The sequence below is a fragment of the Thunnus thynnus genome, chromosome 19 (genome assembly GCF_963924715.1).
Source record: "Thunnus thynnus chromosome 19, fThuThy2.1, whole genome shotgun sequence".
Taxonomy (NCBI): domain Eukaryota; kingdom Metazoa; phylum Chordata; class Actinopteri; order Scombriformes; family Scombridae; genus Thunnus; species Thunnus thynnus.
Window position 1 is genome coordinate 23,370,142 of NC_089535.1, and position 17,663 is coordinate 23,387,804.

Below are 17,663 nucleotides of genomic sequence, written 5' to 3' on the forward strand. Positions count from 1 at the left end.
GAGACCAGGGAAAGTGTGGCGAACACAGCAAGAAGAAAGATGAGAGGCAAAAAAAATCTCGTTAAGCTGCAGGACATTTTCTTTCATTAAATCTGAACCAAAAACTCAGAGAGCTGCCAAGCAAAGTGGCCTGCACAGGTGAAACAACTCAGCCATGGTAACACAGATGGTCTCTAGACATTCCCCTCACACGTATTCTTCCTTCCTCTGACATCGAGGACATGCATAAACATAAGCATAGTGACAGCACAGCATTCTGGAAAATGTTTAAAGCCATAAAAAACGAGCCAGTGGCTTACAAAAGAAAGCACCCTGTCTCACTCAGATTTATCAACTGACAGAAATAGAAATGTCAGTGACGGGCATGCTGTTTAAATTCTGTGTTGTTGCCGTTTTAATCTGCATAAGGAGGGAAACGGGGAACAGCTGATTAGTCGCGAGCGAGGCACAGTAACAGATTTATCAGCAGTTCTGCCTCCTCTTACCCCACCACATTTAAAACCGAAAGATAAAGGGGCTCGTACACATTTGTTTTCTGATCAAATTCCATTTCTTACCCATGAGTATTGCCAATGCCCATGTTTGTTTGTGTCTATGCTTAAACCATGTCCTTTATAAACATCCCAGGTATTTTTCTATACAGCTTTAGGTACTGTATCCTTCAGGGAATGTGATGCAGAGAATATTTGTTTAGTGGGTTAGGATTTTTTCAAGGCCGCTTGTATCTACCAGCGAGCGAAATTGGACATTAACCTCTGAACAGAGTGAGAGTAAAGAAAAAAAAGTCAACTGCCTAATGTGCTTTGACCTAAAGAGGAGAGACAAAATAATCTTAACACTTAAAACAGGGCTTTTCAATTAAACTAACAAGATCATAATGGTAAACACTGCTCCAACAGCACCACTAGAAACATTGTAACTTCCTACAGAGCTGCAGTATTGAGACCTGAGACCTCAACTTGAGTCAGGCACACCCCCACATGCTGTGCAACGAGATGAGATGTCCAAAATTAAAGTGTGACAACAGTGAAAGAAACACGGTGAAATCCTTAGTTGTCAATCCAAAGCAATCTTTTATCACACTGAGACCAACATGAGACCAAAGTCCACCAACGGCTGATTTAGAGCTTTGGCAGCCAAAACAATGCTGCATTAAAATTCTTCCATGAGATTCGTCAAAGTGACTGCTGCTACAACTCATGTAAAGTTAATATCGCATGAACTGACACAAAATACACTGGCCAGTGCAACACTCTATGTCCCTATAGACATAAACACATATACACCATACTGGCAATTTTATATCTAAGCTCCGTTGTACGGTGACCCTGAGAGCTCAAGCACTGCAACAGAAAACACATGCAAATAGACAAAACAAGCACTTGAAGAAAACATCCTCACTAGTCTGACAACACGTGCACAGCATTCAGAACAGCACTGCAAACACAGAAAGCACAATCAAATAAAGAGACTTGTTGCAAATCTCACACAACACAACAGAAATGATTGACAAAATAACTAAACTTTCCAGAGGACACGTGAACACACCTGAGACACGCTGCTTTAGTTCATTTCATGGGTTCATGTCAAACAAAGTAAATTGTGCTCCCTGTATTTGCAGCACGTCTCTATATGTGGTTGTGTTTTCTCTCTGTGCTTTTCTGAATGCTGCGCATATGTTGTCAAATTGGTGCAGATGTTTTCTTCATTTGCTTATGTTTTGTGTGTTTGCATCTGTTTTATGAAGTTGCGGTGCACTGAGATCTCAGTGCTACCAAAAAAAACAACCACATTTTTTCTATTCATATCCCAACACTATCCCAGTGAGCATTTTGTAAAGACATTTAAAAAAAACAGCTACAGTTACTGGTGAAAAGATGTTCACATTTAGATCATATTTTACTGCAATATTGGCTTTCAACTGAGAAATGTGGATGTGGTTTCTTAGTTTAGGCTCCAAGATGACAATGGGCTATTATTTGCACATTGTAGTGGATGAAAAATGAGGTGAAATATGGTCTAGCGAAGCAGGGTTACCACACCAGGTCTCAAACCCTGGTCTCCCAGACCACAGATGACTGCACTGATCACTCAACCAAAGGACTCAGCTCCACCTGACACACAGACCTGGAGCTATTCATACACCCATGACACAGAGACAGAGTGGAGCAGAGGAGAGAGATATAGACACCGATGTAACCTTACTAAGCTACGAGTCCCAACCAGAGTGTGTTATTTGATGTTATTGATTTTTTTGTTGAAATCCCAGTTGATGCTCACTGGGATTATTCACCAGGTATTTTAATCATATAGTCTGATGTACCTCAGAATTGATACACCGATTGCAAGCGAGAGTTTCTTTGACAGCACTGTATGTCAAGCTATGAACCTACAAGGCCACTGTTACCACTGTATTATAGTGGCCTTAAGTCACAAAAATGAGGACTATACACTTGACAATAAACTTGACTCCTGTGAGAAACGATTGTGACTTGAAATCAAGAACATTGGGTCAGAAGTCTCAAAGTCTAGACTGTCTTGACTTGGTAAAGAAAAAATACTATAAACACAACTTGGAGAAGAAATGTGTCATTTTAATGGTCAGCATCGCGACTGGCATGAAATTTACTTTTGAAGACTTGAGGATTGACCTGGACTTGCCCTAATGGACTTTACATGCTTTTGAGACAATTCTTCTTGACATAGTAAACATTTAACTGTCATTTTTACAGTAGCTCCTCTGAAATCTGTTAGTTGATGTACTTTGGAAAGTCACATCAGTGTGCTGATTGCCAGGCGTCTTTCACAGTTGCAAATGGTGCTCACTGTCATTCAGCTCGCTCTAACCCACCTCTGCAGCAGTAATTGTTACTGTTTTCAAGTTACTTCAGAACTTGAGTTCTTCCCCACAAAGTGCTTACATTATTTTGTCTGCCATCTCTATGTGTACATTTTATTTTTTTCATAGCTTGCACATGGCTTAGAAAAGCCCATTTTTAAATTCTAACACAAGCTTTCCATCACAATAGGAGACCTTCAAGTGACTCGGTTGGATGCGCACTTAAGAGAAAATAGGACAGATTGAAAAGAGGAGAGGGGAAAAAGGAAAAATAAAAGAGGTTTCCACTGTGTGAATATTGCATCTCTACGCTGAAGAGTACAAACATACCTTTTCTTTGAATCAGTGATGGGCAGGCAAATACAGATGAAAGTCACAATCTTTTTGTTGACTTAATCTATGAAATTCAGTCATGTGCAGAAAAGAAAGGACATCAAGGATCACTGTTTCACATGTCAAAAGGTATTTCTCAAGTCCCAAGTCAAGTCAAAGACAGAAACTTTGTTTTGAGTTCAAAACAAGTCACCAACCTTTCACCAAATTCAATGCCACTTCAAACAACTGTACAGAAAAAAATGAATGATTTTAAAATTTTGTATTAATCTCTAATAAACTAACTACGTGCAACCACAATTATTTGTCATTTGTAAGCCGAGTGTTTAGCATGCTGCCGTCTGTATTTTGTCAACAACAACAGTCTTTACATCTGAATCTGATAATCCGAGGTATCATCTGTTGTCTGTCTGCTGCTCTACACTGACAAAACGCACCTTTCCCTACAGAAATGAACAGTTTTCATTACATCATTTAATTTTATTTCATTTAATCTTTTGGTTTGGTGAAGATAATAAGTGATATCAATTCCACTGATAGGAGACAACCTGGTCTGTGCAAATGATGTAACTCAGTAGTAGGAAGGTGCTTCTATGGTCATCCTAACTGTAAAGCACTGAAAGGTTACAGCTGACAGCAGTATTTCTGTTCAGCAGAGCTACATTTTATTATTTTCCTACAATTACAACATTTCTGCAGAAATATATTGTGTTTTTCCTTCATTTTCTACATTTCATTACAGTGTGAAAATCTACTCCCAGAGTTGTTTGACATGGATAATTGATCACAGTAATCATCATGTCTCCTTCTACTTTGTCAAAGTTACATTATTGGTGAGTAGTGATTCAGTGCAGAATTTCCTCCCACAAACTACTGTATATTCTAAATCTAAACATTACAGCAGGGTTATGAGTAATGCACTGGGATAAAGCATGAAAAATACTGGTAATGCTCTGATAGTGTGCAGATGAATCATTTGCATCTATTCCAGTCTGCTTCAAGTATCTGGATGTCAAGTGTTTACTGCATCTGGATAAATGCATGTGGTGTCAGGCAAATCCCTGTCCTTCACGAAAATCTACACTAAATTAATTTCCACTCATCTCCCCACGATGATGTGAACTTTATGGGAAACTGTGCCCATCTGGCATCTCAGCAGACCCAATCAGAGCAGGAGCAGAATTTAAAATCATTAAATGAACCTTGTCGGGGTTGGGAGAATATTTCTCACATAATCTGTGAAAGGAAGAAAGACTCTGGGCTCAATATAAAGTCAATGAGTACAAAAAGATGAGATTTTGTATTATATTCTGGCTCTAGCTCTACATCTTACCACCATTGTAAAGGAAAGTTATACGTGTATCCTTTTAAGATATAATACCTTTTTTCCTTGTTAAATGTACTGAATAGGATAAAGACTGGACTCTGCTCCTCTGAACCGTAAACCATTAAAAACACATTAATCTGAATGGATTTTTCTGAGTGTTCTTTTATGATTTTAATAAAATTACATTAAACTGAAGTTTGTTAGTCCTGAATATGATAATAACTGATTGGAAAGATACCCCAGCATTATGTTTGGCAGCTTTTTGAAGCAAAGTTTCCAGTTTTCTAGAAATTCACTATCTCATCCCTGTTTTTCCATAGTTGTAAGGGTTCAAAAAGCTGACTATTGTTGAATTGAAGCTCCACTAACTTTCTGCCAGTTTCACATTTCACATTATAATGAAAAGCCCCCGTGGAAACTTCATTACTGACGTTTAAATGCATGACACAGTTCAGAGGATTGAGGGGAAATTTCGCACTCCCCAGTATGAGCTCGCAGCATTAATTTCTCATCCTTTCAAAGCTGCTGGGAGTCAGAAACACTTCCAGTATCATTAACTGTTTCTTTTTTTATTTTATTTTTTATCGTTTTTACTCATCCTACCTGTAGCTCGGTTACTGCCAGCCGCTGTGAGACTTCCTTAAAAACATCCCTCGTAAAAAAAAATCTTTTTAGTCCAATTTCTGCCTCAGCGTGATCCGTGTGGGGAGCAGGTCACTGTCTGGCAAACTAAAAGCAGGCCTTCTTCCTTTGTGGCGTTGCAAACTACCTGAAATATGAGCGTTTACTTTTTAAACCCCCGCTAGCAACAGGTGTTCATTTCACGTACAGGTGACAGTGAAGCATCGACGCACTTGCTGCTCCCTTCTGACCAGGATAGTCCAACCTCCCCCCTCCCACTATCCCTCCTCTGGCTGCTGCTGTTTCCTTGTTGTGTTTAAAACTCTCAAACCACACCAAACTCACATTTGCCCACCATATATAATGTTTAAGCCAATGCAGATTAAATAAAAGTGTGTGTTTGTGCATGCAGAGGATGAAAATACTTCTATTTTTTTGTGCCCTTAATCCCCTGATGGCATCCACTTTAGCCGTAACCACAAGAGGGTGTCCTTTACCTGATGTTGGTGGCCAAAGCAGGAAACAATGATGCACTTTGGACCTTTGAGTCAAAACAAATATTACATACAATAAATTACATGTTTTATTATTAACGTGAAAAAAGTGACTCCCAAGCATATTAATTCCCTTCCAAACAATATCAAAGACCAAGGAATGACAAAGAAGTAAATTGCTTCTTGTTTTGACTTTCATACTATAAATGTTTTCATGTTTTGTTCTGAGATAATATTCTGTTCACTTTCTGTTTATGTAAATGTCTTCTCTAAACATGCACAAGAAAAAACTGCAGTAGATAAAAAATATTTGTGTAATTCCTTTGCTTGTCTTATGTTAATTTACTTTCAAGACTCCTATTTTAATTGAAAAAAATATTTACATGTCTTGATTTTCTGTGTGTGGCTTTGTTTGGTTTAATTGTCGCCTGGTGTGAATAACTCTGTTGAAAAGTGTTCTATGAAAAAAGATGATCATTATTACTGTTGATATTAAATCAAGATTTATTACTAATCACGCCTCGAATGACTTTAAAGAATGAGCCTGTCTGTGATCAACAATCAAAAAACTTCAGATTCTAGTTCGGATGTCTAAATTTATTTATTTCAATCAAGCAAATCTATGTAAAAATACATTTCTTTGATATTCAATAATTCATTTCTTTAATTTAATATTCAAAATCAAATGTATACGCACATTCATTAATACTTCATACAGAAAATAATACATTTCATTGAAAAATATACTGTACTTTGACAAAGTAATCAATCTTTGGAAGATACTGTGAATATAACCCTTCAGGAGAAATATAGCCTCCCAAGATTTTCATCATAACAGAGTTTAAGATACACCATGTAACAGCTGGGTGACTGTGCAACCAGCACAAGGATTCTCATTCATACAGGTCATGGATGTTATAGTACATGTAATAGTATGTGTAGCAGTAGTGAGTTAAAGGCATCTGTGTAGTTTCCAAAAATGATTTTCACCACTCATCCGAGGTGTTATAATTTCTCGGATGAGTGGTGTGTGTTTTGTATTACAGCAAAATGTCGCATTTTTGTAGCAGGAAAGCAGCTAGTCAGACATCCTACCTGTATACTCAGACAGTGCTTGGTTCACTGTCAATAAAGTTGAATAAAGCCTGTGAGGCTTACCAGGCTTTCAAGCACAGAGCAGACAATAAACAAGACAGAATAATAAAAATCAACAAATCAGCTGAAATCCTGCACAGGTCACCTGTGGACAAACACAGGTCTCCATGGCAGCAAAGTATTAAATATTTGACTTTTATGCTACATACATTCAGTAACTAAAAGTAAACAGCAGGTAGAAGTCTCAGCATACAGAGTGTGACAAAAGGAGGGGATGCTCCACCAATCAGCAGCTGCCATTTGGCTCAGTCACCAAAATCTGGGATGTCATCATAGGAGTAACCTCGGTAACCCTTGGCGGCGAAGTAGGCGATTCTCAAATGGTAAAACCCAGGGAGGAAAACAAGGACGCCTATGATGATGACAGGAATGGTGCGATCTCGATGCTGAAAACAAATAGACAGAAAATATATCTATTATTCCCAACCTGGAGGTCAGAGAATGACTGTGAGTGATTCTGTTATAAAATCAGTTTTTTATATTCCTCTTTCCTTTTTCTCATTTTGGAGAAGTACCGGATAGTTTCATTTCTTCAAAATGAGTCAAACGAAACAAGCAGTCCTCAGCTGAACCCCTCACAGCTCACAGACATGCAGCCTGTGATAAGTTAAAAGCCAAAAAGCTTGGGAACCATTAATCTAATGTATGAGTGTGTCAGACGCACTATCTTACTTACTACTAGGCCCCTTAAACATGTGTAAATGAACATGATTTAGAGGAATATTGTACTAGAGGTGCTGGAGGAAGCATCGCAGTGCTTAATATACTCAGCAGGCTTTAACATACTTATCTCCACCTTGTCTGCCAGCATGATGTAAACATCCTCTGCAGGAGGCACACAGACATGATGACTTCATCTGTCTGAGATCTGGGTTCATATAAATCATCAGTCATTTCATATACAGGCCAACTAACCACCAGGAGGCACAGGCAGTCTCCATCAATGCCAAGTGAAGTGTTTCATTTCACCACCAGATGGCAGTCTTGTGCACTGAGTCACTGCAGCCCTCTCACATTCTTGAAAGATGCATTGTTGCATAGGCCAAGGCAATGTCAATCATCTTGTTGTAGTTTTAAGGGATTTTAAACATTACATTGTATGCCATGTGAAGTGGTATTTAAAGGGGCAGTTCACCCAAATTACAAAAAAAAAAAAAAAAAAACATTTTAAAAAACATGCAAAATATGTGGCTTTGTACAAGGTCCACTTACTTTCTTTTATTAGCTTTCAATGGAATCTCTCAGTCTTCATCAGCCAGTGGAGTTTGTTCATGGAGATTGCTCGGTTGTCATCACTTGACTTAAGTTTCATATTTGGGTCATGTGATGACAACTGAGCCGTGAGAGTGGAGCAAACGTCATCAGCTGATGGAGACCAGCTGATGCTGATGAAAGCTCCAAAAAAGCTAGTAAGTGGACCTTCTGTTCAATTTTTTTTTTCTTTTTTGTGACATACTACTATTTTCAAAAATCAAGGGTCAATAATTAACTTTTGACTTAATTTTCAATGTCTTGATAATTTTGGGAACTTGACCCTTGATTCTTCAAACTAAAATAAGACCTGTGATACCTGTGTTATTGGCATTATTGATAATTAGTCATCTGTTAAGGTTAAATGGTTTCAACATAAGCTTCGTTTTCCTTTTATTTGACACTGCAACGGTTGATTTTGCTCTTTTCACTTACTTCCCTGAAGACCTTGACATAGCTCCAACACACACACACACAATCTGCAGCTGAAACCTAAAGCGATTAAAGCAAATTCTTTCAACCCCAAACTCCTACAACTTCTTTCAACAAAAGCTGTTTGTGTCTTATTTCTCTATTATCCATTGCTTGAACCTTGAGTAATTTGAGGCATTAGCTATGCTATTTTAACTCGCGTGGGCTAATTGGCAAGTAGATGGCTCAAATACTGTGATGCTGCCTTCATGTCAGATCAAATTTTCTGCAAATACAATCTGCAGACTGGAAAGAAACATTCACATTAACCTCCTACTGATAATTACAAATATAATATGTGCAGACTCCGTTATCTCCCACATGGAGTCATGAATTTAGGAAGCAGAAACCACAGCAGGGGATCCAATGAAGTTGGCAATCCAAGATACAAAACATCAAAATCATTAGTTATATTCAAACACATACAAAACCTCCGTGGCCAGGAAAACCAAGAGCGAAGCTGAGAACTGGCAGCGGGGCAATAAAATGTCAGGACAAGTGCTCAATTACAGCTATTTTAAGATAAGATTAACTGCAGACTGAGTGTTTTAATTACTGCTTGGGTTGATATTTTGGATTAGGGCTGGGTAGCACACTGAAATACTTTTTTTGGTGCAGACTGAAATGTTATCAGAGCACAGAGTACCAAAAACTGTGAAGTACTGAAAGCTGGCAGCAAATGTATGGTCAGATTAAGTGTCTTGTTTACTTATTCTTTAGTCAGATAGTTCTGAATTTAAATCAAAATGTGGCAGAACTTAGACTATTCGACTTTAGGCAAAGTTCTTGTGGGGCTGCATGTGTTTGAACATTTAACACAGATATGAAGAAACAGTTCATTAGAAAAATGTTTATACTCCTCAAATTTAGGTATTGAACAAAGTATTGGTACTGGAACTCAGGTATTATATCGGCACTTGTATTGACAAATTTCAAATGACACTATTAAAAGAATATCAGTACTGCAAAACTGGAAAGAAAACTTTATCTTCATCTATAGCTATATCGGCAAAAGTGATACAAATTTGAACAAAAGATTGCAAAAGCACTACAAATTTGTTGTTTATTGTAGAATTTTTTGCAGTTCGTTCTGCAATCTAAAATCAAAAATGTACAAGTTATAATCCTGAATATTTTCATGAAATCAAACCACATTTTTTATGCTATTTATGGTTGGCATTTTTTCAGCAACAGCAATTCAATGTATTTACATTCTGTAATTAGCTCTCTATATAGTAGTTTTCATTGATAGTGGTGAAGTCTGTTTCCATGGTGGGTTGAAATTGCCAACCTATTCACAGGGGATTAACGATGCATGCATGCAATCTAGCGTTAACATTTTATCTCATTCATATCAGCCTAACTGTGGTCTCTGGTTCATCAAAAATGTGTCTACAAAACAAGAAAATGGCCATTTTCTGCATTTATTTTTGCAGCAGATCAGTTTTAAATATTGCAAGGAGTAATGGATCAAGAAGGAGCAGGTGTTAGATGAAGAGCTGCAGGCGACAGGCTGCACACCTCCAACCATGCCCTGAAGACTACTCATGCCATGCACAGACGATGGCTGCAACTGTTTTTTGTTTTTTAAACAATGTATTTGTTTGGTTGCATTGCAAACAGATATACCAGTCGCTCCTCTATTGCCTTTCTGACAAAATAGCTGTTCAAGGAATGTCTTCTGTGGGATCAAATCGCCAGTTACCACAAGTGTCACCAAATCAACCAGGACTGAAATCTGAAAGGGTAACTACACACCAGAGAATTTAGTGGAACTGAATTTTCAAATCCAAGCAGACATAAATAAGCTAATTTTGAGCAGTAAAAGTAGTTTTTATACACAATATGTATATTGTTGAAAAAATCACCTACAATTAACATTATATGCCAACGTGGACCTATGTGGTTACGTGTACAGCACAAAAACCATGGAAAAAAATGTTGAGTATCACTCCAGTGACCTAGATGCGTCACACAATGAATTATAGTACAGAATTACATGTATTACATATTATGTACTTAATTTGCATGGGGGGTGTTTCCTCAACTTGAAATTTTCCAAGAGTAGGCTAAGTTATAGACTACACAGTGCCAACACACACACACAGTGCCAACACACACACATACAGTGCCAACACACACACATACCCACATACACACACACACAGGTTGGCAGGTCTGTTACTCTTTAAGGATTACAACTTTAACTTTGGAGATGCATCCAAGTTGAGTTGAAGACTTGATTCAATCAAATCCCCCTCAGAGGGTTTTGGAAACACATTTTGGCCATATGAAAACAAAAACATACAACAAAGCTTCTCTTCTTCACATATTAGAGCAACATAAACAGAAACATATCTTCCAAACAGGAATTACACCCACAACAGACAGGAGGCATGCAGCTCATACAGCCGCATTTCTGTCACAGATGGATTTTCGGGAGACTTATATTCTGGGAAATAGCCAGACAGGGTATTTACTGTCAGCTGTAAGGGACTCAAACATTTTTAGTGACATGCTTAACAATAAGCTTTTTGGCAACAGAACAAGATGGATTTCAATTCACATGCTGGGGATATAACAAATACAGTCCAACAATATAGACTCCAGACAAAATCAAGACATAAGACCCATCAAAGTAATCTGCCATTTAAACCGGTTTTATAGCTTCAACTGAACAAACTCACCTCAACCTTTATGGTTCCTGCCAGAAGAAGGGCCCCGAAGATTATCAGTAAGGAGCCAACCAAAAACAGGAATATTGCCAGTGCAATCGCCTTGTACGGGACCTTTGGCGGGCTCTTCTTGAACTGTAAAGCGTTAAATTGCAAGACAAAATACAAGATATTCAGTTTCTGAAGTGGTTTGCATCATTATGGTTAAAAATGGCAAGTTGTGGTGCTGCTTCAGCATTGTGCTATAAAAGAACAGGTATCACTTTCATAATAAAAATTAGATTGATTTCAGATCACATCAAAACAAAGTTAGCCTGTGTTAAACAGACACAGAGAGACAGAAACAAAGAGTGTATCCGACTTGTTCTTTTCCAGGCAGATACTCATATCTATTCATATCTATAATCACAGGAACATTTCCTGGAAACCATTAAATGGATTCACCTCAGGTTAATTGCCTGTGTAAAAGGTTTACCAATTACCAAGCCACTGACCGATCAATAGAACAGCATGACATGACATCAGAGACGATGTCAAGGAGCTGTAGAGTCTTTTACCTGTAAGTCAATGTAACCGTCTTCATCAGCAGCAAGCCGTGAATACTTGACCTTGTTGTTGGACATTCCAGCACCCAACATATTGCTTCTGGTTGCTTTCATTATGACATGGGAGCTATTTGGGGAAAGAGAGACACACAATACATCCAGAAACATTAAAGTGATACTGTAGCTACTACGGTATAAACAGTATGTCAAAATCTCTGATGGTACAAAAAAAAAAAATGTATATCACCTCATAGTAATAACATCATATCACCCAACTCTGCTTTGATCAAATGTCAGCTACTGTACACCTTCGAAAAGCTCAACCGAGAAAAAAATCTCAAGCAGGCTGAGCAATTAATGAGCAGAAGATAGTCATTGCTTCTTTTTCTTTCCACTGCGTTCCCTCTGCTAGAGCATGTAAACGTTAAACTGACATTTTCACTCAACCTCTGACACAACTTTTCCGTTTCCATTCATTTTAAATGTTGAAACCATGACAAGATGTTTCTCTTTAAAGTATTCATTAGTAATATTAGATGTCTGCAGAACACTGAGTGGTTTTAGAAAGACTTAATCCTTCTTTTTTTCCACCGCAAAACTTTTGACAAAACCTGAGGCTGAACAAAGCATTTGATTCTTTGATTTGAGTTTTTCTCAATCTTCGAGCAACCCGTAAGCACACAGCAGGGAGAGAATCATTTCAAATTATCGCTCTGTTGAGCGAAATTCGTTTTAGTTAGCTTAATGAAGACAATTTACTCATAAATTGAACAGATTATCACTGCTTCATCTGATGCAGCATCCACACACAAGCAGAGAGAGTAACAAGAGAAATACAACTATACTGATCTGCCCCAGAGGGACTCAGAGAAGCGTGACTACACATGTGATCGGATCTTCCTCAAGGCCAAACCTTTGTTTATGTTTGGAGATTTTGGCTCTATGCATCGTTGCACTTGAGCCCCCCACAGGAGACAAAATCCATGAATAAAAGCTGTTGTTCCTGCTTGAACAAAGTACGGAGGAGCTTTCAGAAACACTGGTTGTTGTTTTTTTTTTTCGCTGGCAGCTGTCAACATCAACTCGCCACAGCGTCTCTCTGATGAGGAAAGCTCCAGGTTATGGCTGTTGTGAAGTTACAGCACTCACTGCAGCAAGGGAATACTGTGGATTTAGCAAAAATGGAAGAATGTTTTGTGGATGTCCTTCTATCCTCAGGAAAAAGAAAAAAAAAAACATTTGCAGCTTTGCATGAGAGCTAAAAATATGTGGGAGTATTCATTAGCATTCATTTGGTTTGGTTTCAAAGGGAGAGACAAAACATTTGAGCAAACTCTTTTTCACAAGATTGTCTTGATGACATATTGTTTTTTTTCTCCTTTGTCTTCTGCTTCTAAGATATTAAAAATAACTTTTATAAATTCTCCAAATCTTTGAAACTCTGCTGGAGGGATGAGCAACAATCTTCAACCAGATTTTCCCTCATTTGGTGTTTCCCGCAGGTGTTCACTGGGGTTGTGATCTCGAGACAGTGAGATCTGAAGAGGAGTTTATGTTGTACAACCAAACACAATGTATCTACATGGTGTGTTTTAAAGACCAATTCTAATATTTAGACTAAATGTCACTGTTTATGCAAAAAAAAGAAAGAAAAGAAAGAAAAATTAAAATACAATACAGGGATATAGTATTTCTACACTAGAATTCTACCTTGGCAGCGTGGAACATAATGAATGTAAGATACATTTTACTAACAGTTAATTGAATAATAAAATAAATTAAAGAAGACTTTTTTTAGTGGCTAGTGAAAACATTCTTAGGCAGAACTTGGATTTATGATTTATATTTCTTAAAACAGGTTTAATGTACACAATATGTTTCATATATAGCAGCTGCATTCTAGTTCATCACAGTATAGTAAATGACATTTAGCCTATGTATTCGCAATAATGAGCCGATTACACGTATTTAATACTGTATGACACTTTTTTACCCTTTCCTGCAACTGTACCTAGTCTTGCTATCAAGTAACAGACAAGAGTTATCCTTCCCAGAAGTGTGACCACTTTTGGATATGGCTAATTACTGACAACAGGAAATTAGTCAAAATTGTGCATTAATAACATAATGTAGCTGAGAGTTTTGTCCACCAAACAAGTAAAAATTGAAATGTTCACAACCGAGTGAGCTGCCAAGTCAACCAGCTGCTTTGGTTGTTTGCAGGAAGTCTTTTGTTTAACATTTGTACCTAATTAGCTGGAGCATTAGCTTGAGCTATCACAGACGAGCTACAACAAGCCGTACTGTGCGAACACCCTCGTTTAAAACTTCTCCTCCTTCCTTTCTTACCTTCACTTGAGGTAGAGTTAACACCGTTAATGTTGTTTTCTGCAACTTTACGGTGCCACATCTACAATATTATGTTGTTTTCATTGAGAGGAATCTCCGCCAACTTCCTTATTTTCTTCAAGTGCGCCTGCGCAGAATGAGTTGGTCCAGTTTCTTGTTCACTGGCTTCATGTCCGAGTGATGCGTCCTCATCCAGTCTGATTAGAGTACAAATACTCGATTACAGGTAAAAGTACTGAATTTAAAATTTCAGTAAAAGTACAGATGCATTATCAGCCGAATGTAGTCTACTTAAAGTATCAGAAAGAAGGGATTGCTATTATGCTGGGTTATTGCTATTATTATTAGTAGTAGTAGTAGTAGTATTAATTATACATTACTCTCTAAGCAGCATTTTAATGTTGTAGCAGATCAAGGCCAATTTTAATCAAATCCAATCAATCCAATTTTGATTCGATATATATAAATTAAATATATTTGTTATATTTGAATTGATATATTGTTTTGTAGTTTAATCTATAACAACTCTTCTCAATTTATAAAATGATCATTGATTTTGCATGTAAAATCTTGCAAAGTAAATGGTAATGTAAATGGTATTCTGCTCCTTTACTTGAGTAAGAGTAGAAAATGCAACAATGTAAAAGTACACAATTAAAAGTAAAAGTCTCACATTCCACATCTTACTTACAAATACAGACATATTATGAGCGAAATGTACTGAAAGTAGTAAGTAGTCTTCTCATTATGCATAAAAATGTCAAGTGTGAGTGGAATATTACTGTATTATTATCATTGATGCAGCTATGTGTAAGCAGTCACTGATGTAGCAGGATGCAGCATCTCATTCAGTGTGATGTACAGCTATGCACTGTATTTTATAAACTGATCATACACTGTGTATAAATCTGAAAGTTAACCAGTAACTGTAGGTGTCAGATGAATATAGTGGAGTAAAAAAATATGATATTTCACTCTAAAATACAGTGGAGCTGAAGTATAAAATAGCAAAAGTGTAAATACTGAAGTACCTAAACTTAACTACACTAATTGAACAAAAGTACTTAGTTATATTCCGCCACTGTATAAAATATAAAGTAGGATAAAATGGTAATATTGAAGTCAATTTCTCAAAACTGTGAGCACAGTATTTGAGTGAATGTACTTAATTCTACCATTGCTAGTTATTATTAGTTGGTTATCAAATACTTAATTCCAAAATTACAAAAATAAAACTACTGCTATTGCTGTTGCAGTAATCAGTCATTGCAACATTGCTACAATAAACAGAAAATTCAATTGTAAGATATTTCTTTCCATCCTGGAATTTTGCTGATTGTCCAAAAACATTTGGACAACAGGCATGTGACCTGTTCAGGACAAATTTCTTCACGTGTCCTTCAGTGGATTACAAAATATTGACAGAAAAGAATTTTCTGAAAAGCACATTTTTCCTTCTCTTCTCTTTTATTTAAAAGACCTTATAAACTATTCAGTGTCATATGGAGTATATTAGCTTGGTGTGCAGTTATGTCATTAAGATTAATTCAGCCCATAAATATGTGCATACCATTTTAAGACAAACAAAGGTAACTGAAGGTGAGCATCTTCACTGCACTCAAAGTTCCAGACATGCAGTCCTCCAAAAAAGCATCCTTGGGTTTCTCAAGGCTATTATTCTTTTTGTTAGATTTCCATTACTCTCCTTTATTCATAGTTTCATGCCAATATTTTTACTGTGAACTCGACCTCATATCTCATATTCCCTTCTGTAATCACATTGTAGTCTATTTGCAGAATGGCTGTGCAGCTGTTTGGTTAAACTGAAAGACACTTTTCTTAAAAACAAAAAAAGATCCTTCAGTTTGAGCTTTCTGTGAAGTAGATTGCCTGCCATGACAGTCAATGAAGGCTGAGACCATTACTGATGTTTCTGTAGAATTGTAGAGATGAGCTACCAGATTTATATTATTTGTCTGGAGAATATTACACATGTGCAATGAAAGTAAGACACTTTATGAGCTCTGTAATAGAAAATAAATATAATGTAGCCTTTACAAAAATGTTTAAACTTTGGTCTGCATGAAACCTCCATCATCTTATGTAACATATTCCTTTCCAGTTATGTGAATGTACGCCAGCATAGAGGTAGTTCCATGTGTGACTTTTACCATATTATAGTGTGTGTGTCGCTGTCAGCAACAGGTTTCCAGAAAGCAAGAATCTCCTCTTGAAATGGGTTGCTTGTTGGTGTGTCAACTACTTATAACAACCTAACTTGGAGAAATGCAGTATGTTCCAACCAAATCATATCAACTGAGGAAATACATGACTAATGAACACCTCGCTGCTAAACCAATCTTAACAGCCTCTGCTGACTATCAGCAGCATCAGCCACCTTCCTCCAGGCAGCATCAGTGGGAGTCAGAATCAGATAGGAAGAGGAAGAGACTTCATACAGTTCGGGTAATCCTGATACAATTATAAATAATTCATCTTTCAAAGACAATGCAATGAAACTGCATGCACAACTCACTGACCTCACTGGAGCTCCGTGCACAGCTTCTTAGCTCCAGTCATTTGTTGTGTTCTTATGTTAATAATAATGTTTAACTAGTAGTACTAGTTAAACATTAGTAGTAGTGTAAATAGAACAAAATAAATAAGGTAACACCAACCTCTTAGTAATAGTTGCATGCTACAATATGCAGTTTAACCTGTCTGTGAAAATGCTTCATAAAAGCTGAAAAAGAAAAAAAAAAACATCATTAAAAGCAGATCCTGAAGTCAGTGCATATTTAATCTGAGAAACCATCCCTCATTCGCATTAACAATTCCAGATAACTCAATAACAACCACATCAACACCATTTTTGGAAGCCACTAGCAGTAGAAGGACCTGAAGGAAGGAAACTGTTTGAGCCTGGAGTCGACTGTCTTATTTTGATGGCAGGAAACCAAGAATCTTCACTAATACCTCTCACTGTGCTCGAATATGAACTCTATTATCATAAATAAGAAAGCACGGTGCGAGTAACGAAAACATTCTTTTCTTTCTATAGTAAATCAAACATCACACCAGACTACTCCACAGCTGAGAAACTTATGAACAGTATATAAAAGTATAGTATATAAAAGAAACCTTAAAAAACTCTAACAGTAGCAAACCTTCTTCATTATTTGATAGCTCCTTGCATACAGTACATAATAAAACCGATACAATCAAATGAACAGTCTTCTGGTTTGAACTTGGGGTACACAGTGAGTATGCTTTGAAACCATCAATCAAAGACCTCATGGCACTTTAATAACACAAAGCCCAGTTTCTGTCTCTGGTCATCAGAAAGTGCTGAAAGTTGCTACTGAAAATTATTACCAGAATTGATGCCAAGGTGCTTCAGCTAAAATGGAAAATATTACATGGCCTGCACCAGCCTATTCTTTATATTCACAAGATGTTCGCTCCTTCTGCTGTTCCAGGCAGCAGTTCTAAAGAAAAACTACTGAGATGTACACGATGGCTCGCCTGCTGTGGCAGAGCTGGCAGGACATCCCGTTCCCCTCGACAGGACTATAATTTACCACTGATGTAATGCATGGTTTT

The 17,663-nt window shown here is 37.3% G+C and overlaps 2 protein-coding genes across 2 annotated transcripts in view; both read right to left on the bottom strand.

Moving 5' to 3' along the window:
• Positions 1–5,377, bottom strand: part of igsf9a (immunoglobulin superfamily, member 9a) — a 53,989-nt gene extending 48,612 nt beyond the window's left edge. Inside the window, exon 1 of the mRNA XM_067574268.1 lies at positions 5,103–5,377. The gene's annotated coding sequence lies outside the window, so the exon portion shown is untranslated. The remainder of the gene's footprint in view (positions 1–5,102) is intronic.
• An 819-nt stretch (positions 5,378–6,196) lies between these two features.
• tmem230a (transmembrane protein 230a) lies at positions 6,197–14,212 on the bottom strand. The gene is made up of 4 exons (XM_067574476.1): positions 14,061–14,212; positions 11,724–11,838; positions 11,179–11,301; positions 6,197–7,155 (listed from the first exon to the last, which is right to left on the bottom strand). The coding sequence occupies exons 2-4, from the start codon at positions 11,823–11,825 to the stop codon at positions 7,015–7,017; spliced, it is 366 nt and encodes a 121-aa protein (XP_067430577.1). The 5' UTR covers positions 11,826–11,838; positions 14,061–14,212; the 3' UTR covers positions 6,197–7,014.
• Between the last annotated feature and the right edge of the window lie 3,451 nt (positions 14,213–17,663).